Below are 27,924 nucleotides of genomic sequence, written 5' to 3'. Positions count from 1 at the left end.
CCAGCAAGATTGTTCCAGAATCACCTTCCATCTTTCTTTCTTTGGCTTCTCATTGCCCACCACCCCCATCACGTGCACATTCCAGCCAGACTGAGCCTGGGACCCCTAGATGCACCATGCCCTCTGGACGTGTGGCCCCCAGATGGGCTTCCTCCCCACCTGGCTAACTTCCACGCTGCACTGGACACCTCAACAGCCACCAACAGACCACCTGGGAAGAGAGGATGATTGTGACTTGCTCATCACTGTAGCCCCGGGGTCTGGCGAGGGACGCCGCACCCTATCCACAGCTGGACCGAGTGCAGAGGCTGCGGTTCCAGAGGCAAGGCCCTGTCAACGTCCACGTGTCCATGCATGCACGCGGGGTGCTGGAAGGACAGGTGAAGAGGCGTGTTGGGGTATCTATTTCCTTATTAACCTGTAATGCAGGATTTCCCATAAAAAATATACATTTGATTTCACATTAATAAAATGTTCTTAGTTAATATTTAGAAGGCTTGCACTCCTAATGCACATGGAACCATGCACCTCACCGTTCTGCTGCCCGTCCCCAAGCATCCCCTCGCCGGCTGACTAGATCCTCGCTCCAAAACCCTCCTCTGTGTGCACCTCTCCCCACCTTTACAGGAGGTGCTCCCCGGCCGTTCTTTCACTGGCTGCACGGGACTTCCTAGGACAGACAGATCAGAGCTGTAGACAAGGGTGGACCCTCAAGCTTTCCACCCCCATCTCCTGTGTGAACGCACATACAAACGTGTATACGTACAGGCATCAACATCTACAAGTGTGCCTTTAAAAAACAAAAAGTTAATTGGGATTTTACTGTATATAGATACATTTGTAATTTTACATCATGAGTTTCATCCCATACCTTCAAGTAATTTTCAAACACACACCTTTAGTGATCACAGAATATCCCACCATATAGATGTATTGTAATTTAATGCCCGTTATTAGACTTTTAGATTGCTTTAAGTTTTTGTTACCACAGATAACACCATGATGAACAGCCTTAGACAAATATGGGTACGTGTCCTGTTTACAAGGTATATTTTAAATCCAACCCCAAAGCCCACAGGAGGACTAAAAGGATTACTTAAATGTTTGCTTTCATAGGTCTCTTTGCTCAAACTGGTATTTTCCTGAAACGTATGAGAAATGAGTGTCTCAAATCCTACAGGGCTATAAACAATCCTGGGAAGCCCTTCTAGCCTGCTCTCACTAACAGGCAAGTGAGCGATCTAAGAAAACAGCAGCATGATTAAGGAAATAACGTGTGTTCCACGGCAAAAGGGAGCTCTCTTCTTAAGGGCAAGAAACTTACAAGGCATGGAAATAAAAAGCAAATTTCCAACCTGATAAAGGGTACTACAAAAAAACAAAAACAAAAAAACCCACAGCAAACTCATAGTTAATGATGAAATCCCGAAAGCACATCCTTTACAATTAAAAACCAGACAAAAGTGCTGATCACTAGACATTGTTCCAGAAGCCCTAGCCAGCACGAGGAGTGAAAATGAAGGGAAGGGAGAAAAAGAACTGTCACTCCTGGATAATACACTCATCTGTGTGGAGAACCCAGAACACACATACAAATTAGAGGAACAAGTAACAGCTGAACTGCCAAATGGTAGTTTTTACAATATGTAGAAACTATAAAGTACCTAGGAACAATCTAACAAATGACGGACAAGGCTTTCAAGGAGAAAAATCCTAACTTTCTGAGAGAGGTCAAAGAACAAGAAACAAAGGGCAGCATCACACACATTGCGGGGCGGGGGGGGGGGGAGTGGGGGGGGGCGTGACCTATTTGTTGTGTGCAACCTGCAGGCAAGTCTCCATGAAGGAGTGAAGGGTCAGGAACAGTCAGAGCTCGGGAAGAAAAGCAGGGAAGGGCTGTGATGGATCAGGGACGAAGAGTAAAGTTACAGTGACTCGGACAGTGCGACGTTGGTGCTGGCTGAGGAACACCGGCCAGTGGACAGAAGGGAGGACAGAGACACAGCCACGATCACAGAGACGACTGGTAATGGAAAGGCACCACAGATCAACAGAGAAAGAAGAGGGTTTTTCCCAATAAATGGTGTTCAGACAGTATATGACTAAAAACTAAGAAGGAAACTAGGCCCCTATCTCACACCACACATCTGAAATAATCCCAGGTAGAAGAAGAATCCAAAAACATCAACCTTAGAGAAGACAAGATAACAGACTTTCTTTGTGATTCAAAATGCCAACCATAAAGACAAGATTCAGAAAACTGACCACGTGGAAACATAAACTCTCTGCCTCAATGACACCATGGGAGTGGAGAGGCAGAGGTGTCACACCCCTGACTGACAGGGTTAGAGGCAGGGAGAAAAAGATTGAACCACCCAGGGAAGAAGAGGAAACAGACACAACAAGCACGTTACGGGAGACAGGACGAGCCAACAAACAAAGAAAAAGGAGTCTGGCCTCACTTATGATCAGGACGGCACAGTTACAGCTCAAGGAAATGCCCCATGAGTGTCTGAGTGGGGAGTGGGACTCGGGCCCAAGGCTGCGGAGCGTGGTGGTTCGCACGGTATTCTGCTCGCAGTGGGCACATGCCGAGGTGACATGATGGCCACATGCAGGCAGGTCTCAGGCCACACCAGGATAAGTGAATGTGGCCCATCTCCAAGGACAAAAGAACACAGTTTTGGGTCTACAGTGTGCAGCAACATATAAAACTCAACACCTGCTTTAGGAAAACACACAAAGGAGGTAAAACTAGAAGAAAAGCAAGAATGTCATAGTGCACCCCCGAAGGTAGTGCTCCCTCTGGAGGGGGGAGAAAAGGAGACAGAAGCAGAGAGAAGGATCCAGCAGCTTCAGAGGCCACAGGAACGTTCTGGTCCTTAACTCTGGGGTAGAGACTCAGGATTGGTATTTCTGCTTTTTTTATTCCTTAAACATGTTTTATAAATAATCTTTCATATCTACTCAATATTTAATTTTTTTTAATTAATTTATTTTTGGCTGTGTTGGGTCTTCGTTGCTGTGCGTGGGCTTTCTCTAGTTGCGGCAAGTAGTGGCTACTCTTTGTTGTGGTGTGCAGGCTTCTCACTGCAGTGGCTTCTCTTATTGCGGAGCATGGACTCTAGGCACGCAGGCTTCAGTAGTTGTGGCACGCGGGCTCAGTAGTTGTGGCTCGTAGGCTCTAGAGCACAGGCTCAGTAGTTGTGGCGCATGGGCTTAGTTGCTCTGTGGCATGTGGGATCTTCCTGGACCAGGGCTCAAACCCTGGTCCCCTGCATTGGCAGGTGGATTCTTAACCACTGTGCCACCAGGGAAGTCCCTATATTTAATTTTTAAAACTCTGAAAAGAGAAAGAAATGGCAGCCTGATGACCCTGGAGCAATGTATTCATGCACACTGAGCGCACCGGGGCTGCACAAGCCTCTGTGGCTAAAGGGGAGGGGCTCTCCACAAGGACAACAGGCCCCATTACGGCCCCCAGACCAGTGAGCTGTGCCAAAAGGCTCAGGACGGCAGCCAGCAGGACCACCAGGTCTCAGGGTCTAAAACTGAGTCAAAACATAGATTCTACATTACAAAACAGTGCCATACAAATGCATCTTATAAGATAGAAACTTTTGAGGGAAAGACTGAACCCTCACATTGGTTCCCAGCGTGGTGTGACTTGATGTGTGAATGTTTAATAATGGTTTAAAACTAATGATTCTTCAAAGTACCTGATGCCTACACAGGATTTGTGTAAGGGTGAGATCTGTGTTATCAAGCCAGGTAATTGCTATTAAACACCACAGGAGGGAAGAGACAATGGGAGTTCCTAAACAAGGCTCTTTGGAAATATTTTCTTTCAAGAATGATATGGAGAACCCTTTCCTGGGGCTCCTTACTGTCCCCAAATCTGAGGGGTCATCTAAGCAAGTTGTCACAGTCCAGCCTCACTCTGTCCCTCCACTGCCACCACCTGAAAGGAGCAGATACAACAGCGAGGCCTGCCTGCTGCAGAGGAAAGACAGACTGCTCGCTACCTACTGGCCTGGCCTTCCTGGCTCAGTGACAGTCCCCGCCCCCGCAGCCCTCGGACCACGCAGCAGCGCTGATTCAGAAGCAGACTGAAGACTTTCATTCCAAAGAGCTGAGGAGGAGACCAGGAGCAGGGACAAGACTCTCAGGCCCTTGTGCCCTTCCTTTGCACATCACCCACTGCCACAGACACCCACAGCATGGACAAGCCAGCTCTAGACAGGGTCTCAGCCCCACTTCTGATCCCTGAAGAGGTGAAGTCTTTGTCACAATCAGGTAGTCTCTGGTCTCCAAATCACCACCAGGACGAGGCCCCAGAGCCCCTCAGCTTCTAGGCGCTCTCCTGTGTGTCTGATGCATCCCGCAGGTAGTAAGCTGCGCCCATACCACTGAATGCTATTCGGCAATGAAAAGAATGAAGTACTGCAGGCTGCAGGCACGGAGGAACCTTGAGACATTACGGTTAGTGGTGAAAAGTCAGTCACAAAAGACCACACACTGTAGGATTCCATCAGGGAAACCTCAGAGAAAGCAGATCAGCGGTTGCCAGGAGTTGGGAGGACTGGGGAGTAACCGTTAAAGGATGTAGGGCTTCTTTTGGGGGGACAAGAATGTTCTAAAATTAGATTGTGGTGATGATTACACAACCCTGTGAACATCCTAAGAGCCCCTGAGCCGGGCACATTAAATGAGTGAATTGTGTGGTATGTGAATTGCATCTCAATAAAGCTGTTTAAAAATGCAGACTTAGGGACTTCCCTGGTCCAGTGGCTAAGACTACGTGCTCCCAATGAAGGGGGCCTGGGTTTGATCCCTGGTCAGGGAACTTGATCCCACATGCTGCAACTAAAAAATCCCACATGCGGCAACAAAGATCCCACGTGCAGCAACTAAGACCTGGTGCAGCCAAATAAATAAATAAATATTTTTAAGAAGGAATTTTAAAAAACTAAATAAAATTTTTAAAAATAAATAAATAAAAATGCAGACTTGCTAGAACAATAAAAACAACAAAACGATGACTAGACATGCACACACTGATATAAAAAAATTGCTGAAAGATATCAAATCATTTTAAAGAAATTAGATCATCACTCTTTCTGGGTTTTCATTGCTTGCCTATTTTATTTCCAGGCCCCTTCTGCCAGCAGGTCTTTGTGGCCTAAGTGCAGTGAGATTGTGAGCAGACCTGTCAACCTAGAACTCCTTACACAGTGAAAATATCCTTCAGAAATGGAGAACAACGTACTTCTCAGACACACAAAAGCAGCCGGGAACACAAGAAATATTAAAGACAGAGCAGTGCCAGATGGAAACCAAAGTCTGCCCAGGACGGGGAACAGGCAGGATGCCTGCCTGTGACCAGAGCAACTCCCATGAGGAGGATGGGAGCCGTGTTGCTAATTCCCAGGGAAGCACCCAACTCCGACTTGTTCAAACCAGATCACAGTTTTCAAAAAAATCATTTTTATAGCTTTCACAGGAAACAAAGGTTTAGAAATGGAGAACTGCTCATCTAAGCGGTTAACCTAAACTTGGTCCCCTCAGGAGAGCCTAACTTCTGCCAAACAGCTCCAACCTTCACTCCTGCTGAGGCCCTGTTAGGCACCATTTCTCCTTTTCAGAAACTGAAACAGTCGGTGTTGCAGTGGTTTCACTTGTATTATGTACCCCTAAACCCAGGGCGTGTCACCCCCACTTCTGCTTATAAGCCCTAACACCACAGAAGCCTGCCTGAGTAGCTAACAAAGGCCCTGGAAATGCCAAAGAGTCCCTTATCCACAAGCTAGGCTCTAGATGACCACGGCTGACCAACAGCTCCCATGGCCAGAATGCACCAAAGTTAGCAACGTCCAGGACAGGTCAGTGTCCATGCTGCTCTCCATCCACTTCTCTCTTTCGGTACCGTTGCATTTTTACCTTATAAAACACATCAGGCACGTACTGCTCGCTGCTGGACTCCTTGGCGTAGCCGAGCTCAGGGGCGTCCTTGCAGGGCAGCAGGCACTCATCTCGGACCAGCGCCATGCACTGATTGGACACCTGGTACCCTTCAAAGTGCACCTGGTTGTCGGGGCCACCTGCAAAAGAGAGACCTTCAGCGAGAATCCTCCAAAGGACGTTCAAAACAAGTGTCATCCTTTACTTTGGACCTGCAGAACCAACTCTCATGAGTGTGTCTTGGGTAAGAATCAAAAATGTTTGACAGCAGTTTTACGACAGCCTTGGGCACAAGGCCTTGAGCACAGGGTGTGCAGATGCCACTGCAGCTCCTCAAACAGGCCCCACCAGCGACACGCTCTCTCAGAATCGGGAGGCAAGACTGTTAAACCTTCTCCAACACCCACCCAAAAGCATACTTGGGCTTCTGGTTTTTAGTATCACAGAGATGTGAACAACAGACAGAGCCCTGTGTTCCAGCAAATTCTGTTCTTGAGTGAATGCAGGGAGACGAATGGGAGTGGATGGGAGAACACAGAAACCTTTCCCAGCACAGTGTCAGTATCTGCATAGCATGGAGAGCAGCCCTGACCTCAGACACCTGTGCAGCTGGCACATCAAGGAGGCGTGGACCCCACCACAATGCCTAGGAGGTTGCTCTCCTTGCACCGAGCCCTGCCCTCCACGCCTTCCATTCTAACCTCTCTCAGGCCCTGCTGCAAAGAAACCCACAGTAGGGCTTACAGTTTGGGACAAGGGTAAAACCCATCCCAAACGGGTCAGGAGGTCAGGCAGTACCGAGCATGCAGCCATCTTCCTCCCCTGCAGAATCACGGTCACACACTGACAACTGTAACAGCCATCATTTTTATGGCTTTGGAGAATTTTAAAAAACCTTCAATATCTCTATCTTAGTTTCTTTGACAAAAACAGAATAAGTTACTGATCAGGGAACAGAAATTTTATCTGTCTGGCTTTCAAACATTTACCAGAAAGCCGATCTGATGGCCAAGCAATCAAAAATGTGAAGGACAGGGCAGAGCCAGCCCCCAAGGGACAAACAGGGGCCTGTGTCTGCTCGACTCTGCACACCAGAGGCCAACAGCAGCTGGCTTCCAAATGCTGCGTCACGCTGGGCTCCAAAGGCCCGGTGGATAGTCAAGCCTAGCATCTTCTCTCTGGCCCTCAACTCACACTCGGGGGAGGTGGCCAGGCCTGGACAGTGACCGCTAACTAAGGTCAAGGCAGCAAACACAGGGCATGTGACCCTCTGGTGCAATCCGGGGAATGAACGTCATAGCACAACGAGTGTGCAGTTCACAAGGAGCAGAGGAGGTTGGGAAGGAACCTGGAGGAGCCGCCCTTGGTGTGTGTACTGTAAACCTGTGCTGGTTTTGAGATAGATGTGGCCTGTGAGAACCAGGGAAAAATGGAAAGCTGTATTTATAAAACAGAAGATTCTTAAAAAAAGCAAACTCAGTCCATATGGACAGTCTCCAAAGGCAGAGTCACTGACAGGAACCGCAAGCTCCCCATTCCATGTGGAAAAGCAAGAAACCAAGTCCTGAGGGGTTCTCTGAACCTTGCTCTGGTACCGTCCCAGAGATGAAGCAGGCCAGGCCAGTTAACTCTCATTCCCTTCCCAAATCAGTCCATCAGGAAGTCCACTGTGTGATGGAAAGGGGTGGTGATAAAGGACAGCTGCTATTGAGTCTGAGACGCAGCCCAGAAAGTAACATGCACAGCTGAGAAATGAGTGCGAGTGTGCCAGGTGACCGAGACACAGACACCAGCATCGTGGCAGGGAGTTTAAACTTGGACTCTGTGATGATTCTCCTTCCACAAGCTCCTTCATGTGCACATGAGCAAACCCCACATGTAATCATCACTCTTTTCCCCTAAAAGTTTCAAGCTAGAGAAGTTCTTAGAAGGGATCTGCAGACACAAGGCCAAATGGTAAGGCCCCCACACCCCAGCCAGCATCTGGGCCTGCAGCATCAGCAGCAGCTGTGGGGAGCTGACAGCAGCGTGACCATGGAAGCACCATGAACCCCGGGACACACCAGCCAGTCTCCCGGGAGACGGCCATAAACACACAGGACTGCTCCTTCCTGTCCCATCAGGGTCTTAAGGATGGGACTTCGGCAAGGGCATTTCAAACAGCTCCCCAGGGTACCAACACGTCCCTGGTCAAGAACCACTGAAGAGGAGGAAGAGAACAATCTGTCTGGAGTCAGAAGATCGCTGACACTTTGGATAACCACCTTCCATCGCTGCCCCCTGGGAAAGGGAGAGGAATTATGAGTCTGAGCATCTCACAGCATTACCAAGAGGGACAAATCAGCACAGATGTGAAAGGACTCTAACTGCAGATCTTATTATAAGTTAAGTGATTTTCTGCCTTATAGTTCGAAAACCCTAGTAAAGTGCCAATTTCGGAGGCAAAAATTCCAAGGTCAATCTATGATTTCCAAATTTCCAACTGAGTCAATAACTGAAAGTACAGGCAGCCCCCAAGTTGGAAACTATTTATAATTCAAAACATGTACCAGTTCTTTGGGCCCACTGAATAATTCCCCACAGAAACAGTAATTAAAGGGGTTAGGTTACCATGGGAGCCCATGGAAGCCTAAAACAGCAGTTCTCACAAGAAGCAGTTCTGGAAATCTGTGGAGATGATTTTTGGTTGTCTCAACGAAGGGGGGCAGCGGGGGGCAGGGGCTGCCAGTTTTAGCAGGCTAGAGTCAAAGGTACCAGACGTCCTGCTGTGACCAGGGAGTCCCACACAATAAAGAACTGTTCCACATCCCACATGGCCTTGAAATGTCCCCCTAACACTCCTGTAGGCAAAACCCCTATTTGTGATGATCTAGGATTAGAATCAATTATATTTTATACACAGCCACAGAAACAAACACGCCCAGCTTTAACACACAGCGAATCCTCTAGGAGCATGATACCACATAAGCTGAGGAAGGGCCCTGCTTGGCTCAGAGCTCCGTGGAGAGCTGCTGAGTGTCTGGGAACCACGTCACTGATGCCTGTGCAGGCCCCGCCCCACAAGGTTGGCAGCTCCGGCTCCTCCCCTGTGCTCTCCTCAGCAGGCACCAGTCCCCAAGCACTGGCATGCAGAATGCACTGTCTTATTACATGCATGCTCCTTCACTATTATTTCTCCTCAATGTTACAGTCAGCCTACTACTCTGCTTTCTTTTTTAGAATCAGGTGTGTGGGCAGGTATATTATCTATGAATTTCACTTTCTGGATAGTAAAGAGGTGTCACAAATGTTCTAAAGAGAGGGTGTCCAGTCTGATAGGCTTGAGAACCACCAGCCTAAATGCCTGGACCCAGAATCTCAGCCTAAATGAAGAGGGCAGGGGTTTATGTGATGCAGAGAGTAGAAAGAGAATACTTTCCTCCCCTTCATCAAACAGAAAGCTGGCTTGGCAAAATTCTGATTATGTAAAACGTGTCTCTTCTCTGCTCTCCTCCTTGGCTCCTGCTACCCTGAGCGCTCTCATCACAACAGGCCCCCTGCCCCATCTGCCCCCGTGGAAGGACTCTATGCTACGGAATTACTGCTTCCACAAATCCCAGTCCAAACTCCCATCCACTTCCTTAAGCATCTGACCCCATTAATTTATGCTAACATGTGAACAATGCAGCCATGGCCTCTCATGCCCCCAAAGTACATTCATTTCAAAAAGAAGGTGCTGGTCACTCTAAATGGATCTCAAATCAAATGGATCTTAAAAATTCAGACAGTATGATAGATGTTTTCCTTCCCATGGCAGTGGTAACAGGCTCAGCTGGGATTAATAAGGGATCTAGTTACTTACATGCTTGGGCTGTTTGTAAACTGGTATTTTGAACTAGAGGAAGCATGGTTACCATGAACAAACTGGATTATCATCTCTGTGATGGTAGAACCCAAGTCTTCACAGGATAGAGGTTAGTGTTTACTTTAAAAAACTGACCAAAGAGATTGTTTTTATTAGTTGGTTCTCCAAGTTTCAAGTTCCTCCTTCTTTCAAATCATACGGTCTTACGCCGGGCTTTTCTCTAGGACAGCATCTCAAGTATGGTATAAAAGATTTGGCGGTACTTGTTTAAGGCCACAGTCTTTTATTATTATATATTCATGGTGTACATAACATGTAGTATGATGTGCACAACATCTCACACACACACACTCATCACTCCCAAAAACAAGCTTTATGGAAATGGTTTCTTAAAATGACACTCCCACTCATAAATAAAAAAGTAACAGAAACAGTAAATCCCTCTTCTCCTGCACAGCTAGACAGAGTCATCCTTGGTTACTGCAAAGGGGCAAAGATAGCCCAGAACTCTCCAGAACCAAGTGAACTTGGACTGAGGCCAAGAGAATGGACTAGAGGAGGGCTACACTGAGGCCGCAATTCTAGTAGTTTTGTGTGATGCTGAGTAGTTCAAGATTTTTGCCGCAAACCAAAAAAGAAGAATCTTATGTCTCACAGGCCCATTAAGAAAATCTATTGTAGGGACTTCCCTGGCGGTCCAGTGGTTAAGACTCCACACTTCCACTGCAGGAGGCACGGGTTCGATCCCTGGTCAGGGAACTAAGATCCCATATGCCGCGCGATGCAGCCAAAAAAAAAAAAAAAAGAAGGAAAGAAAGAAAATCTATTGTAACTAAGTTAAGAATGCAAAGCTACTGAAAGAGGAACAAAACATATTAACAAGGTAGTAATATTTACAATATAAATGTCCCCATTTATACCTGTAGCCACTGCAGTAACAAACTTGGATCCAAAATGTCCATCTGGAGAGAGTCGACATATGTTGGGATGCTTATTTTGAAAGTCTCCTGCAGTGATACATTCTTCTGAACTCAGGAAATAGGTGTCCTAAGAAAAGAGAACCAGCATACCAAGTTTTATAGCATCATGTCAAAATATGCTTCTATTTCTTCTTTAGAAAATATTAAGAACTAAACTATGACACATCACAAACTACGGTGAAGCAAGTACCTGTAATTCCTGACTGTTACCAACTCCTTACAGAAAAACACGTGTAACCAGTAACGCCTTAGAAGCACAGGCAATCCACCTCATGGGCTGACCTCCAAAAAGCAGTGGTTTATAAAGGTAAAGTCTCTCTGATCTCCGAGACAGAATGAACAGACCCAGCCTTAATTTATCAAGAACACTGTGTTGAAAATAACATGGTCTAAAAGCCAGGGTGAGCTGTGCAGAGACACCGGAGAGTGCAGCCCAGAGCTGGTCCATAACAAGCTCTGGCCGAGCGAGCATCCCTGCCCCCTCTCACCTTATTTCGACTATATCGAACTGTACCCTTTCGGGTATCTTCTGAGACAAGGTCTGTAAATATCCAGCCAACCTGCATAAAAGAGAAGAATACCTTCTGAGTCTCTCCCTGAAACAGGTGACGAATGTCTTCTAGCTTCTGCCAAGAGAGGAGACTCCTGGAAGCCAGTTCTTTCTTTCCAGGTGAGTCAGCTCCTCAGCTAAGCCACTGTCCACACCAGGGCTCTCAAACTCTACTCAGCTGACACTGGCCGTCCTCCCCCTGGTGCTGCCGGGTGGAGATGAGGGCAAACGAGCACATCTCATTTATTCGTTAGAAAAAGTCTTCTCAGCACCACCTCTGTGCCCTGCACTATGCTAGGTGCAGGGGACCCCCGGGTGCATAAAATTAACAGAACATCAGTGAAAAGGGAATCTACACTCCAGAGAGGAAGACAGAGAACAAGCAAGCAAATAAAGACAATGCCACTTCAGATACTAGGGCTTTCTCCGTAAGACAGGAAAACATACTCCCCAGAGAATGCATGTAAAATAAAAAAGAATGATAGAACGGAGACTGCGCAGCTGCTCCTCTAAGCTCCGGTGTGGGGCTAAGGGAAGCATCTGAGGGTACACGGATCTGAAACGCCAGTCCCAGGGCTTGGGGCAGGGTCAGCCTCCCTGGCACGTCCTGCTACAGCAACAGTGCCTGTCTGTGTGCTCTGTGATCCCTGGCCTTCCTGTGCCCATGAACCTCGCAGCTGATTACCATTCCTGAACCAGAACCTGGCTGGGAGGTCTAAGAGCAGGGCTGGAATCCAGACACACACCCACTTCTGCCCTTCGGAGAAGTGATCTGGTGCTTGTGACCCTCTCTAGCACAACCCTGACATGAAACTCTTCAATTCCATCTCCTGCAGACATGACCAGGCAAATCTGGAGACTTTCATTTTCTTTAAAAATGCCCAAATGAACAAAACCCCCGAGGAGGATGGCAATGGAGAAAATGAGACTTAAAGGATAAATGTAACTCAGCAGTAAATAAAGCAGAACCAAAATCAAGCTGAGATAAATTAGGGCTAAGGAACCAGTGTTTGGAGAAAGGCATTTAAGTAACTTCAAGATCTTCTAATTATGATTATCATGACCAAACATTTATAACAAACATAGGCAAAAAAAATCAGGGACACTGATTTCTCTTTTGAACAAGAGAAAATTCCAGAATTTAAACCAAAACATGCCCCTAAATCATGATGCTGACTCCTTGTTAGAAACAACAGGACTTTTTTGTTCTTAAAACGATACAGTGACTTTGTTCCGCAGCATTCCTGGGTTATAAGGCACATTTCCAGTCTTCCCTGTTTATCTATAGGGAGTTTATTTCTCACTGTCTAAATTGATTAGGAAATAAAGGATAAAACTTACATAGCTACTAAGAGTGAATTCCTAAGATGTGTTCAAATTCACAGTTCAACATTATCTATAAAACGCCATCTTTATAGTTCCTAGGAACTTAACCAAAGATGTGAGATAAACTAGATCATGAGACTCAAAAAGAAAATTCTTCTGTCTTCTAACTGCCCAGGAAAACTAAGAAGGCTTACACGCTCAGATGGCTCAATTATAAACAGGAGGTTCAATGAGGATTGAAGAGGGACCACGAGAAACTCCAAGTGTGGGGGACAGAAAACGATGAGCGCAAACAGACACGTGAAGGGAGAGCTCACACCTAGGAGGATGTGCCTTAAGAGCCTGGCGTCAAGGTCCCCTCCGGCAGGAAGTAGGGGTCTTGCTCCTGCTGCTTCTTTCCTCCCCCACTTTGAGGCAATCCTTAAGAAGTATGTCTGGTGGATTTAAATATAACAGTCCCTGCACTGGGATCCTTTTTTGGGCACCCAATAAACACGAGCAAGGTTTCAAAACGTGCCAGGCCTGCACCTGACCTTGTGCAGTTGGGAGTTCAGTCCCAGACCAGGTCTGGCCATACCACCCACCTAGATGTCCCCAACACAGAGCCGGGGCGCCTCCCTCAAGGCCAAGAGAATCAGTACCTTCCTCAAGCCAAGTTTGGCAGCAATTTCATCAACCACCTCAGCCTTTGGGTCTTCAAGAAGCTCCAAGCTATTCTGTGTACCAATCTGTGGGGGTATTAAAGAGAGATGTACTTAGAGGAGGGGTTCAGAAAAGCAGCACAGCAGCTCTGTTCCATTTCTGGCTCAGGTGTCACAAAGGAGCACCGGTCTCCCCCTTGCCAAAAAGGAGAGTTAAGGCAGCGGGAAAAGCTCAACCAGATAACACAGGCCAAGCCCTCCAGGCTCTTCCCGTCTAGGGCTGTGCTTTGCTTTTAATCAAGGTTTAGAGAACATGAAGAGGCTGTATTCAGGCTGGTTCATGTCAGCAGCTCCACATGAAACATGTGGTTGTTTAGGACTAGGGAAGGCTCTCTACACCTTAAGGTTCCTTCATTGGGGATAGAAGTTAGTTTCAAAACTCCCTTGGATAAATAGTTTTCACTCCAAATAGGCTTGGCTAGATTAGGTAAGATTAGAGCTGTAAGGTAACGTTCGTTCCCAAAAAACAGTCTTTGAAAATTCGTATGCAGCTCCTGCAGGGACAGTGCTTAGCTTCACAGGCATGGCAGAGTGAGAGAGTACAACAGATACACACACCCTAAGCCAAGGATAGGACACCTGAAATCGGTAACCTGCTGACCGGTGGGCAGAGCCCTCAGCTTGGGGCAGTGGCGGGGGGCTTGGGCTGGCTCACATGCAACCTACACTGGCCACAGGATCCCACTTCCTGCAGTGGACAAAGCTTGCTGAAATCTTTAATCTGCACTGAAATGCAGCTCATAAAGCTAAGCATCATACTGAGCAGAAGACCCGGCTACAGATTATGAAAGTGAAGGTAATTCCAAATTGAGTTATACTAATTGGGTATATCCTTGTAAATTAGTCAAATCCTGGCAAAATAACAAAAGAACTTTATGTTGCTGGGTATGACCCATATGGAGATCATTAATACCTCCAGAGCACAGGTCAAAGCACAAACTCAGAACAAACCTAAGGATTTTGTTTCATGACATGTGGCAGCATGAGCTTCAACTTCTAATGAGCTGGAGGTTATTAGAGGTCAAGTGTTTCAACCTCCAAGATCCCCAATTTGGGAGCTCTGATGATGTTGTTAGTAGTCTGGACACCAGAGGCTTCTGTTCCGATTTTTGTTCAATCATACTCTTAACAGAACTGTTGAAATGCTTCATGAAAGGACCCTCCTCAAAACTGAATTGGAATGTCTTGTGCTTCCAAAAGCAGCTCCCACTGACAGAGCACACTCAGTGCCCAAAGAGTCAGACAAGCAGGGTCTCTGGGTGAGCATCTACTGCCATCTCACGTCTCCCTGGAAGTGAACCATCATAAAAGGCCTGGTCAAACATTTCATCTGTAGCTCTCAGTAAATAATGAGAATATCCAAGGAGTAGATGACACACAATCTGTATAAATACAGCCAGGGAAGAAACAGCATCTGTGCAGGAGCCACACACCTGCACACCAGCCAGTGGCCACAAGGCCTGCAGTTTCAGACCCTAGTTTATTTAAAAAGTAGACCAGTCACGGTGAGATCTCCAGAACATGGCACAGGTGACACACCTGTATACGGCGTGGTGCCCACCCAGAGACAAAGGAGGGGATAGTGTGAAATATCTGTATATCTGCTTATGGTAAAAAAAATTCAAACTTTAGAGATCTAAGCCAAAAACTGCTTAAAGTGGGGGCTACCTGTAGGAGAGGGAGGAAATTAGATGAAGGGGAAGACGTTGTTTGTAGACCTCACTTTGCAAATGTGCAGTTTTTTTTTTACTTTTCCAACATTTTTTTAAATAAAAAATTTCAGACATACAGCAAAGGTTAAAGAATTTACAGTGAACACCGATATCCCACCACCAAATTCAGCCACTAACATTTACTGTGTTCCATTCACCCCTCTGGCCATGCCTCAGCGCACCATGTTTTTGTGTTTTTACATCACAGTCACCTGCAGGCACAAGACCCTCTCCCAACTACCTCAGCACATCATGAACCAGGATGCAATACAGTTCCAATCTTCACTTTTGTAGTAAACTTATATACTATAAGACAAAATAAATATTTTATATAATATATACTATACAACCATATAAACATTTTACATAATTATACAAATTAAAAAATATATATGGGCTTCCCTGGTGGCGCAGTGGTTAAGAATCCGCCTGCCAATGCAGGGGACACGGGTTTGAGCCCTGGTCCGGGAAGATCCCACATGCCACAGAGCAACTAAACCCGTGAGCCACAACTCCTTAGCCTGTGCTCTAGAGCCCACGAGCCACAACTACTGAGCCCACGCACCACAACTACCAAAGCCCGCGCGCCTAGAGCCCATGCTCCGCAACAAGAGAGGCCACCGCAATGAGAAGCGGTTGCGCATTGCAACGAAGAGCAGCCCCCGCTCGCCACAACTAGAGAAAGCCCGCGCACGGCAACGAAGACCCAACGCAGCCATAAATAAATAAATAAATAAGTAATAATAATAATAATAAGTAAATCTATTTAATAAATAAATAAAAAATATATACGTAAATCCAATCCCTAAATACTGAAAATAAAGCAAATGAACGTAAACGTGTAACTCGTTGGTGACGTAATCATACAGGGAAGATCTTCCAAGTGACTTTAAAACACAGTAACCAACTGCTGGTCCCTAGTGGGATATACCCTAGGGGCCCTCCCCTCCCACCAAAACAATCTTGAACTGTTTTCAGTCCTACACTGGTGGTAATTTTGATATTGTTATTAAGACAGTTACATGTGTGGCATAAGATAAAGAACTTGAGTAATTTTGTGACTCTAATTCCATAAATCCTGGGACAGCTGATTGTAGGCATGGACAGAGGAGATACAGAAGCAGAAGAGAGAGGGCAACTGTATGACACTTTTGGGGGAACTGACAAAAGTTGAATAAGATGGCAGATTAGATAAAAATATTGTATCGAAGTTCAATTTACTTAAGTTGCTCAGTGTACTTGTTATATGAGAACGTGTCCTTATTCTTTGGACATATACACTGAAATATTTAGGGGCCATGATCTTACTTTCCAATAATTCAGAAAATAAATACTGTGTGTGTGTGTGTATAGAGAGAGAGATAGACTGGGCAAATGATACAGTAAGAGAAGCAGCATGCAACCTGAAAGGGCTCCCATACAGCCTTCAAAACAAAGCAATACAGAGACCCGTAGACAGCAAATCCTGTTCACATCTACCTGAGGAGGTTCATAAATCGCAGCCACTTCAGCCCTGATACCAAGAGGAATGTCTTTGTGCTCCGTGTACCGTCCATACAAGTACCCGAAGTGCTGGTTCCCTGTCTTCCTCCAGAAGTCAAGGAAGCGGTCAGCAACTGTATGATTCTCAAACATGATGTTGTCCACATGTCTGTATTTCTGTAGAGTTAACAACAATGGGCTAAATTAAAACACTCCATCAAAAATAAATAATTTACTATTTTATCACAAACTGTTCACAAGTATCTTTTACCTACCTTTTTTTTTTTTTTCAAAATTTATTTATTTTATTTTATTTTTGGCTGCGTCGGGTCTTTGTTGCTGCGCGCGGGCTTTCTCTGGTTGCAGCGAGTGGGGGCTACTCTTCATTGCGGTGCACAGTGGCTTCAGTAGCTGTGGTTTCTCATTGCAGTGGCTTCTCTCGTTGCAGAGCACGGGCTCTAGGTGCGCGGGCTTCAGTAGCTGTGGTTTGCGGGCTTAGTTGCTCCGCGGCATGTGGGATCTTCCCCGACCAGGTCTGGAACCCGTGTCCCCTGCATCGGCAGGTGGGCTCTTAACCACTGCGCCATCAGGGAAGCCCTTACCTAGCTTTTTAAAACACACACACAGACACACACACAGACACACACACAGACACACACACACACACACACACACACACACACACACACACACACACACACACACACACACACACACACACACACACACACACACACACACACACACACACACACACACACACACACTTACTTTAAGAATGTACTCTCGGGGGCTTCCCTGATGGCACAATGGTTAAGAATCCGCCTGCCAATGCAGGGGACATGGCTTCGACCCCTGGTCAGGGAAGATCCCACATGCCGTGGACCAACTTAAGCCCATGCACCACAACTACTGAAGCCCACGCGCCTAGAGCCCGTGCTCCACAACAAGAGAAGCCACCGCAATGAGAAGCCTGCGCACCACAATGAAGAATAGCCCCCAGTCTCTGCAACAAGAGAAAGCCTGCGTACAGCAATGAAGACCCAACGCAGCCAATAAATAAATAAATAAATTTATTATTTTTTTTTAAAAAAAGAATGTACTCTCGGGACTTCCTTGGCGGTCCAGTGGTTAAGACTCTGCGCTCCCAATGCAGTGGACACAGGTTCGATCCCTGGTTGGAGAACTAAGATCCTGCATGCCACACGGGGTGGCCAAAAAAAAAAAAGAATGTGCTATGCCCTTAAGACGACTTCAGATTCTAGTGGGTGGGAGGGGTAGGGGTGGGACTCTCATTAAATTAATTCAAATTAATCTTACTGGGATTTTGCCTAAAACGCAGGTTTTCACAATCTCTAGGTCAAAAAAAAAAGTTTTCAAAAAGAAATTAAGACAGAAAGAAAGAGAGACGGGGAATTCCCTGGCGGTCCAGCAGTTAAGACTCTGCGCTTCCACTGCAGAGAGCGAGGGTTCGATCCCTAGTTGGGGAACTGAGATCCTGCATGCCGTGCAGCGCGGCCAAAAAAAATTAAAACAAAATTTTTAAAAAAATGGAGGGGAGTTCCCTGATGGTGCAGTGGTTAAGAATCCACCTGCCAATGCAGGGGACAGGGGTTCAATCTCTGGTCCGGGAAGATCCCACATGCCACGGAGCATCTAAGCCCGTGTGCCACAGCTACTGAGCCTGCACACCCTAGAGCCCAAGGACCACAACTACTGAAGCCCACATGCTGCAACTACTGAAGCCCGCGTGCCTAGAGCCCGTGCTCTGCAACAAGAGAAGCCACCGCAATGAGAAGCCCACATACGGCAACGAAGAGTAGCCCCCACTCGCTACAACTAGAGACCATGCACAGCAACGAAGACCCAATGCAGCCAAAATAAACAGAAAGGAAGGAAGGGAGGAAGGAAGGAAAGAAGAGAATGGGAGGGAGGGAGGGATGGATGGAGGGAAGGAGAGAAAGAAAGGGAAGAAAGGTGCTCAAACAGTTAAGGAGGGATGGAATTCTAAGGAGCTAAACATGGGCTGGCAGTGGCAGGGGAAAGATGAGGAGGGTTATTTTTGGAGGGCTGGACAATAAGAGTGGAAAAAGCCAGAATAACTGCACACAGTTTTCCCTGATTCTTTTTTCGCTCCTTCCTGAGTCCAGCCCCCTTCTTAACCTGGCCTGGACAGATGCCCTGAGGTGGTCCCAGGGCAGTTCTGTTCAACTACCAACTTCCAGAGCCGCAGTTTCTTAAAAGGTAAAGTCACAACCACTGAGCATTTTAAACAGTCGCCAAGTAAATTCTGCCTCCACACAAGCCAACAAAACAGAAAACTGAAGGCTCCCCTCTATGCTTGAAAGAGCTAGAGATCTTACAAATAATGTCCTCAGTGTATGATTTCCATAAAAGGGTCAATCAATCAGCCCCAAAATACCCGAGACTCTGCCCCATGTAACTCACACTGCTACCAGCAGCTCCTTTCCAAGGAGGGGCTTTTCCAGACATTTTCACTCCTCAGCCATGAACACACAATCTACTGCTTTCTGCATCTAGATGGATACAGCGAACATCTCACCTGTCTATTCAGAGTGATGGCACTTGGCTGGCACTTAGTACAGATGCCATTAGGCCACGGAAGGTGTCCTTCACACCCTGATTTAATCTTGCAACTGATGTTCTCCAGGGCAACAAATTTCCCCCTGAAAAAGAAAAGGCAACTTAATTAATTAAACATTACAATGGTGAAAAGTGTAGCAGGAGGCTGGAAATAAAATGTCAGGTATCTTACACTTCCTGAAGGGAGTTCTCAGGAGCTAAGCACGTGGTATCCACAGCAGGGAAAATGTGCTAAAACTTATTCTAATGGTGTTGTAGCTTCTGTCCTGTACACTAGACTGTACAAGAATACAAAACTATTTTCCAATAAAAGCAGTTTTAATTTTCACTACCACTGACATCTATGAAGATTTTTTTTCCTTTTTCTTTTTTTTTAAATTGTAGTTGCTTTACAATGTTGTGTTAGCTTCTACTGTACAATGAAGTGAATGTACATATATGTATATACGTATATATGCATACACATATATACTACATATATATGTATATGTATACCTATATCCCCTCCCTCTTGGACCTCCCTCCCACACCCCCATTCCACCCATCTAGGTCGTCACAGAGAACTGAGCTGAGCTCCCTGTGCTATACGGCAGGTTCCCACTATTTATTTTACACGTGGTAGTGTATTTATGTCAAAACTAATCTCCCAATTTGTCCCACACTCCCCGTCCCCGTGTCCACATGTCTGTTCTCTATGTCTGCGTCTCTATTCCTGCCCTGCAAATAGGTTCATGTGTACCATTTTTCTAGATTCCACATATATGCGTTAATATATGATATTTGTTTTTCTCTTTCTGGCTTATTTCACTCTGTATGACACTCTAAGGTCCATCCACATCTCTACAAATGACCCAATTCCGTTCCTTTCTATGGCTGAGTAATATTCCATTGTATATATGTACCGCATAAGATTTTCAACAGTACTGCTAAATATCTAGATCTAACCTATGCCATTGACAGAAAATGAAGTTCTTTTCAAGTTCCATCAATTTATCAGAAACATTTACTTTATGAGTCTAGTACTTAAGACTTCTGTATAAAATTCTTATTCATAGAAAAAACCTGATTAGGATACATAACAAAGATATCTTCACTCTGCTTTTGGTCAGTGAGGATGTCCTGGGCCCCACTGTGGACTTGGGGTGAGCCTGCACAAGTGACTTCACCCTCTGCCACTTTCCCGTTCACAAATGGTCCAGTGAATAGTCCTGTCCTCACAAGCCAGCGGCATGCTGGAACGATGGCACCTGGGAAGCAATGACTGCCACCTAGGCTGCACGTTAACAACAGCAACAAGTGAGCCCTTGACCTAGACGGACAAAAGGCAGACAGGTCCCAGCACACTCATGCTCTGGTCAAGACAGCTCCAGAGCTTACCCCACAAGTGGGCAAAAATGGGCTTCTGGTGGGATCTTTTTTTTCCTGGTCTAACTTTTTTTAAAAGTCATTTTAGGATGTTAGCGGGTTGTCAGAGAAAAACTACGAGCAGGCCAACATGACATTCTTCACAAAATGTTGCTGACTCGGGTTCAGCCACCGTCTCCTCTCCCTGCATGGATAGGAATCATAAAATCACAGTAAGAAGTCCGTTACTTTCTGGTGAGGTGAGCATATCAACAGAAGGGGGTTGCACAGGCAAGTACCTGACGTAGTTTAAAAGAAATCAAACTGCTCTCAGCTTGCCACTGTCACAGCATGCTCTAAGAGCCAAGAGACAGCTGCCCCCACTGCCCAACCCCACCCACGCTGCCCGCCTGGCCGAGCCTGCGGACAACAATGCTGAGGCACCAGAGGCCAAGCCATGGACAGCGCCACCGCCTCAGCCCCGCTACAGCTGTGAAATTGAGTTGATAAAGAGGCAGCTTCCAGGGCAAAGGGCAGACTCCACAGACAGAAGACTGACCACCATCACGCCTTATCTCATCCAGGTTCAGAAACAACTAAGTTGCCAGGGTACCGCATACCCGAAGGAAGGTCAGCGGGGTGCCCCTGGGCCTCCACAGCCTGGCCTCTGCCTGCTTGGCCTCTGCCCATGCACTGTGCACTGTGGATTACAGCAGGGACCAGAGTCTCCCCCGACTTGTTTCTCTTTTAGAATCAGGACAAGATTCACGAATACAAAGACTTCATGCCCAGACTTTGATCTTTACTTTTCTCACTCATATGCCCAGGGGCTTTAAGCAACACGTGCCAGAGAGAGAAAACGAACTCTGTGCCCCAAAGCCACATGGGTGCCGCCCCCTGCCCTCAGGCCGCTTACTTGTCGGCCCCTCCGGTCAGCTTCCGGATGTAGGCGTGGAAGGACATGTGCTTCACGGGAGGCTCCAGGTGATTTAGGTAGTCCTCGTCGAAAGGCTGCCAAAACACACAGTCAACAGTCATGCACTCGCCGCTGGGGTCGCGGTCGCGGTCGCAGCCTCCACCCGCCAAACCCCGAGGCGGGTGGGCAGGCAGTGAGGGGGAACTGGTGATGGGTCCTCACTATCGTTCTAAGTCAGAACCAAGTTCTTCTCTGTGTACCAGTTATCTTTTCAAGATTGAAATGAATCTCTATTAAACACAAAATGCAAGTCAAATAAATATCAGGTAAATTTTGCAAAAAAAAAAAGCCACAAGATGAAGCAAGAGGAGCCTCATGAAGAAAATCAGGTTGGCCTTCCTGCCGTAAATTCAGTGTCAACCAGTCACCAGTCGGCATTATTGTGGTAACTCTCAACCTCACCACGACAAATCAGTAGAGGAGACGTGAGATGCAGGGTAGAGTAAATCAAAACAATGATGAGCATGAAAACCGCCAGGCCCGGCTTTGTGTCAGGTTTTAAAAGGACTGTCCAGGGAGCCCAGTGTAAATGCTGCCCCTTTATCACAGCAATACCCATGTCCCAGCCGTTCATAATCCACCCAGAAGGTCACTCCCATAAATAAAGGCTCATCCTCTCAGTGCAGCCTGCACTAGTGGGAATATGAGGCCCAGGGCAATAAATAGGTAACTTCCTTGAACCACTCTGACCCAGCCCAGGGACTTAGGGGAAGTGTCAAGACGGCTCTGGGAACTCACTCTACTCGGACTCTCACCTCTAGAGGAACGCAGTGCACGCACTTCCCCAGAGGCCCATGTCGGCACCTAGAGCACAGGGAAGAGAAACGCACAGTGTCAGCACACTGCTCTTCTGCTGCTGCCTCCCTGAATGTTGATACTTAAAAGGCACATCATACCTAATAAAGTACTTCCCCATCCACATGAAATTATCTGAAATGGTATGTGGTGAACAGTTTTTAATGGTTTAATATTTTGGTGTGTATTAGAAAACACCGACCAGTGCACCAAACCTGTGATTTCATGGATATTAACTGATTTCATGAATATTACCACAAACTAAAAGCAAAACTGAATGGATTTAAAGTCAATTTAAATAAAAACGTTTGGTAAAGACTAAGAAAGTTGGTACATAGACATGGCAAAAACCCTGAGAATGGGAGATCAGCTCGGTGCTTTGTGACCGCCTGGAGGGGTGGGACAGGGAGGGTGGGAAGGAGAGAGACACAAGAGGGAAGAGATATGGGAACATGTATATGTATAACTGATTCACTTTGTTATAAAGCAGAAACTAACACACCATTGTAAAGCAATTATACTCCAATAAAGATGTAAAAAAAAACCCTGAGAATGGTACATAAATAGCTAAAGTGTGGAAAACACCCACTTCATGCATATTTTGGAAAAAAGCATGAAAATAACGCTTGGCTCTGTGGGTTTCAGTCTGTGCATAGTAGGACAGTGGAGATGCGTTCAGGCGCCAACAGGCTCAGTCACAGCACTGTCCACATGGGGTCAGAACTCCTAGGTGCACCGCATTCTATATTTCAGAGAAGAAAGGGCCTGAGTCTCCCAACAGGCAGACTCTTACAGGTGATGCACGCACAGGCACGTGCACACTCAAAAAGATTCCTAATGAGGCCTCACAAACACGGATCGGGGTAGGAGTGGCACTGGGTCCCTGGGAAGAACACAAATGGGGGCAGAGAGCCAGTTGATGGCCACAGCCACAGAGTGGCTCCACGCCAACTGCAGCTCAGAACAATCTGGGGCCCTTTGATCTGAGACATACAGGTCACTAATGCAGCATGTGGAATCCCAGTATCTCAATGTCTTGATTACAGGGTGATGCAGTTACAAAGACTCCACTGAAGAGACAATCTTCGCTCAGACAATTTTACATCATTGAGTGTGAACTCAGATGTTTCTAAACAGTTTCCTTAAAAAGAACTGCAAAAAATCTATAATAAACAAATGTATACAAGCATAAGCATTTTATACAATCCTTGGTGAAAAGTGAATATTCAAAGAAGGAGCAGCACCTTCAGCAAATGAAGTGTTCCCTAGAAGAACGGAAAGAGTGTACTGAATATGGAAGGTTGAGATTCCTCCACTAAAGTTAAATGAGACAACGTGAACAAGGACCTGCACCAGCAGGTGCCCAGGTACCACCCCCTCCACCCTGTCACACTTGCTAAAGCCCACTCTGCACATGCACGTGTCTCAGGGGAACACCACGGTGAGGACTTCTTAGAACTCTTAGTTCTCAACACTTGCAAAATTTTAAACTACATGTGGGGCTTACCTGGTGGCGCAGTGGTTAAGAACCCGCCTGCCAGTGCAGGGGACACAGGTTCGAGCCCTGGTCCGGGATGCCGCGAAGCAACTAAGCCCTGATGCCACAACTACTTAACCTATGCTCTAGAGCCCGCGTGCCACAACTACTGAAGCCCGTGCACCTAGAGCCTGTGCTCCGCAACAAGAGAGGCCGCTGCAGTAAGAAGCCTGCGCACGGCAACAAAGAGCAGCCCCCGCTCGCCACAACTAGAGAAAGCCCACATGCAGCAACGAAGACCCAACGCAGCCAAAAGTAAAAACTGATTAATTAAAAAAAAAGACAATCACAGTGTATTTTAAATAATAATAATAATAAAGTACACGTGGAGCATACTTTGAGATTCAAACAATGAGAAAAAGCTCACAGAACAGCTTGAAGTGAGATGTAATCTGAAAATAGATGGTCAAACTCAAAACTTACATTTCTTTATCAGGGCACGTTACAGACATTTCACTTCACTGACACTGTGGCCCCGCAGGCACTTACAGCTGTGGGTCACGGCTCCTGTAGATCTTCCCGTCCTGCCTGCTGAGGTACTGGTCGATCTCATCTTCCACCACATTGGGAGCACCACAGGCCTTTAACCCCAGTGGGGCCGATGTCTCCATCTCAGACGACGGTCCAGCAAGGCTCGAGGGAAACAGGAACAACAAATCTCCATGCCTGTTCAAATGACAAATGTTAAGTAGAGGCCGCCTTCCTTTCTTCACAACCTGAGCTGCACAGAAGATCAACTCAGGTGTGAGAACCTCTGAAACCTGCAAACAGCAACATCAACCACCCTGCAGGCCTAAACAATGAGGCTTCCAATTTTAAGAGACCAGAGTTCTCTTTTCCCACCTCCCCTATGCCTCTTCCCCCATGAAGGTCAGCAGCAGGCTCTCTGGACTGTAACATAACTTCCTTACAACCACGCTGCGCCATCTATGCTGCACACGCATACACGCACCTGGTTCCACAAAGAACACACAAAATCATAGCTGACACTGGAGCTGCATGGCCCCCTCCCTCTTCCTTCTCTGCTTAGCTCCCACTTTCCCTCATTCGTTCCCTGGCCTTCTCTTCAGCTGCCCCTCATTTACTTGCCTGGGACATACCTGCTTTCTCTACGTTCACAAATACATGTGTACATAACACACGTCACTGATATACAAACCTGAGATGATAAGAGACACATTTTCTGCATTTGCTGTTCTCTCATAATCCCTCCAAACACGGTCTACGTCTAATCAACGTTCTGCAGTGAAGTTGCCTCACAATACGCTTTGCTGCTCCCCGCATGACGGACATGGCTCCCTGTGGGACTGCCACCACAGGCCCCACCGCGGAAACGCCCAGAGACGGGCAGTCGCACGGTCTCCCGGCCGTAGGGTGGATTTCTGGGAGAGGGCCCGTTAGACCTCAGGAGTTTTGTTTGTTCCTAAAGCCACTGACGTACTGCTTTCCACAAAGGCTGCCATGATTCACAGTGCAAAGGACAATATTTGGTTTTCGATCATTTTCAATGTAAATGGCGTCCTTCCACTGTCAGACCCACCACTGACTTTGCCAGAGCCTGACTGCCACCCCGCCGGTATGGGTGAACAGTCCCCACCTGGGAGCACTGCAGGTCCCGAGACACTCAGCGTGTTCAACACCAGTACAGGAGGAAAAGCTGTAGCACCACCACCAAGCAAGTATTTCACTGCTCTCAACAAGATGCACATACAGGAAGAAAGACTGAAAGAACTGCCTGCAGCCCCCAATCAACAAACGGAGAGAATAGGAGCAGGTACCACAGCTGGGACAGCAGGAGGCTGGGCTGCAGCTCTTCAACGGGTCTGCTCGCCCCTCTTTTCCCTCCCATAATTTAGGGTGATAAAATCACCAACTTGTAATTGAAGATTTGTTTCTAACAGCAAATGAGATATTCCTAAACACCCTCCAGCTTCAGGATACATGGCTCAAATGCTACATCAGTTTTAACAAATATCCTCTAAAATGCACTGTGGAGCTCTAAAGAAAAGAGTTTCCCCAAGGGTCCAAAAACCCACAGCAGCTCAAATAAGAATAGTGAAGGAACCTCCGGCCAGCCCATTATGGGAACCCTGAGCTTGGCTTATAGCCACTGTCTGGGCCACGAGAGACGAGGCCTTGAGCCTGCCTGCCCAAAGCGAGCTGCTGAACCTGAAATGCCACACCAAGCCAGATGTCTGAAGGATGTCTCAACCGCTGGGAAAAACCCACCAGTTAAAAACAGGAATCAAGGAGGAATCCTGTCTGCCTCCATCCACTATGCTGTAGGGGAAAAAATCACTTCTGAGAAGTCTGTAACCAAAGGCCTGCTCCGCCATGTGTCCGGGGTAAAATCAGGGATGCTACTTGGTTCAGGAAACCAGACAGAAATTAACTCAAGTGCTGGGCCCATGACGCCCCCTTGTGCCGAGAGAAGCAAATGGCTTCTCCGCAGAAAAGTCACCAACCCCAGATCTTTCAGGGCCCCCTAAGACCAAGATTGGCCAAATATAAGCTCTCAAATAAAAGTCACCAAACATAAAAGAGAAACAAGCCACTGGGAGCAACAGAGGGCAGACAACAATCAAAAGATTTAGACAGCCAAGGACTTCAGGTGTGGAATTCAAGACAAAGAATATAAACTTACGTACGGAATGCTAGCTGGAAACGGAACAAAAGGAGTACAAGCAACAAGAGACTATCCGCAATGACAAGGGGCTCGGAGAGTGGGCAGAGGGGCTGCAGACTCGGCAGTTCTTCCCAAATCCCCTGCTTAGGGACAGGCTAGACAACAACAGCAACAGTGTGAAAGGATCCTCACAAACCCTGAATTCACTCGGGGCAGACAGACCCCAGACTCCTCAAGACCCGAGAGGGAAGCATCCGGTGTGTGATAGGCCAAGGCAGAGCCTCCAGGGAACCCAGCAGTCTTCACTGGAAGCCTGGGGGTCAGGGTGAGAGCACAGCAGGAGCTGGGAAGGAGCCCCTGCGAGCACATGACCTAACAGCCAGGGTTGAAAGGAATCAAACAGAATTAAACAGAAAAAAGTAAAAAACGTAATCACTGAAATAATAGAGAGAATGGGGGAGAGGTAATATTTAGATATAATGTGGACTTTCCTGGTGGTCCAGTGGTTAAGAATCCGCCTCCCAATACAGGGGATGCAGGTTCGATCCGTGGTTGGGGAACTAAGATCCCACGTGCTGCGGGGCAACTAATAAGCCAACGTGCTCTAGAGCCTGCGTGCTGCAACTACTGAGCTTGCATGCCACAACTAGAGAGAGAAGCCTGTGTGCTGCAACGAAGATCCCATGTGTCGCAGCTAAGACCTGACGCAGCCAAATAAATAAATAAACAAAATATAAAAATAAATTAAATAAAATATCTTAAAAAAAAATAAAGAGATAATGGCCAAGAATTTTCTAGACCTAACCTGCAGATACAGAAAACACATCTTACATCAGATAGCATTAAACCAACCAACCAACCAACTAGGAATCCACACCTGGACAGGTCAAACAGAAACCACAGGACCCCAAGACAAACAGAAGATCTTAAAAGCAGCCAGAGGAGAAAAAAAGAACCTACAAATGAACAAGAGAATTATAACAGCCAGCTGAACTGCGACGATGGAAGCAGAGGTAGTGGAGTGAAACCCACAAGGAGCTCAAGGTGACCACACTCTTACAGACATGGTCAGTAACTCTCGAGCGGTGACAGGACAAGGTTCTCAAGTTTGGGCTTGTGCTGCTCAACAAGCATCACAACTATCACTGGAAAGACATGCTCTAGGATAATCCAGAAAGACATGCCATCCAACTGTGACCACACCTCAGGTAGACAGGGTGTTTCACTCTGCAGCCCCCGTTTCTGGCATCCAGTCATCAGAATAGCTTAGACACACAGCTGCCACCCCTGCAGTGCTCATCATGTGCAGGCACCGGACAACCATGTGGAGGAGGCATCGCCACCCCCTTGCAGACAAGGGTGGTGAGGCCCAGTGAGGTTAGGTGACTTCCCAGGCACACCGCCAGTGAGTGTTGGGTGTGAGTCCAAACCCGAGTAACGCCCATAGGAAGTGATTCTCAAGATGCAAAAACCCTTTGCAAGCTGG

General features: G+C 46.9%; 1 protein-coding gene across 4 annotated transcripts in view; it reads right to left on the bottom strand.

Moving 5' to 3' along the window:
- The window catches only part of NPLOC4 (NPL4 homolog, ubiquitin recognition factor), a 56,162-nt gene that overhangs the window by 15,929 nt on the left and 12,309 nt on the right, over positions 1-27,924 (bottom strand). For 2 of the 4 annotated variants that reach the window (XM_033848065.2, XM_033848064.2), the window contains exons 4-12: positions 24,302-24,478; positions 22,236-22,284; positions 21,421-21,515; positions 19,120-19,243; positions 16,554-16,733; positions 13,303-13,389; positions 11,274-11,345; positions 10,726-10,852; positions 5,941-6,101 (exon numbers count right to left, since the gene is read on the bottom strand). In XM_033848065.2, the coding sequence (XP_033703956.1) occupies positions 5,941-6,101; positions 10,726-10,852; positions 11,274-11,345; positions 13,303-13,389; positions 16,554-16,733; positions 19,120-19,243; positions 21,421-21,515; positions 22,236-22,284; positions 24,302-24,478 (1,072 nt within the window). Of the gene's footprint in view, positions 1-5,940; positions 6,102-10,725; positions 10,853-11,273; positions 11,346-13,302; positions 13,390-16,553; positions 16,734-19,119; positions 19,244-21,420; positions 21,516-22,235; positions 22,285-24,235; positions 24,479-27,924 lie in introns of those variants that run through there. The other 2 variants (XM_033848066.2, XM_073798499.1) reach the window with 2 other exon arrangements.

Source organism: Tursiops truncatus, chromosome 20 (assembly GCF_011762595.2).
Source record: "Tursiops truncatus isolate mTurTru1 chromosome 20, mTurTru1.mat.Y, whole genome shotgun sequence".
Taxonomy (NCBI): Eukaryota; Metazoa; Chordata; class Mammalia; order Artiodactyla; family Delphinidae; genus Tursiops; species Tursiops truncatus.
This window is presented reverse-complemented; position numbering and strand designations above follow the sequence as displayed.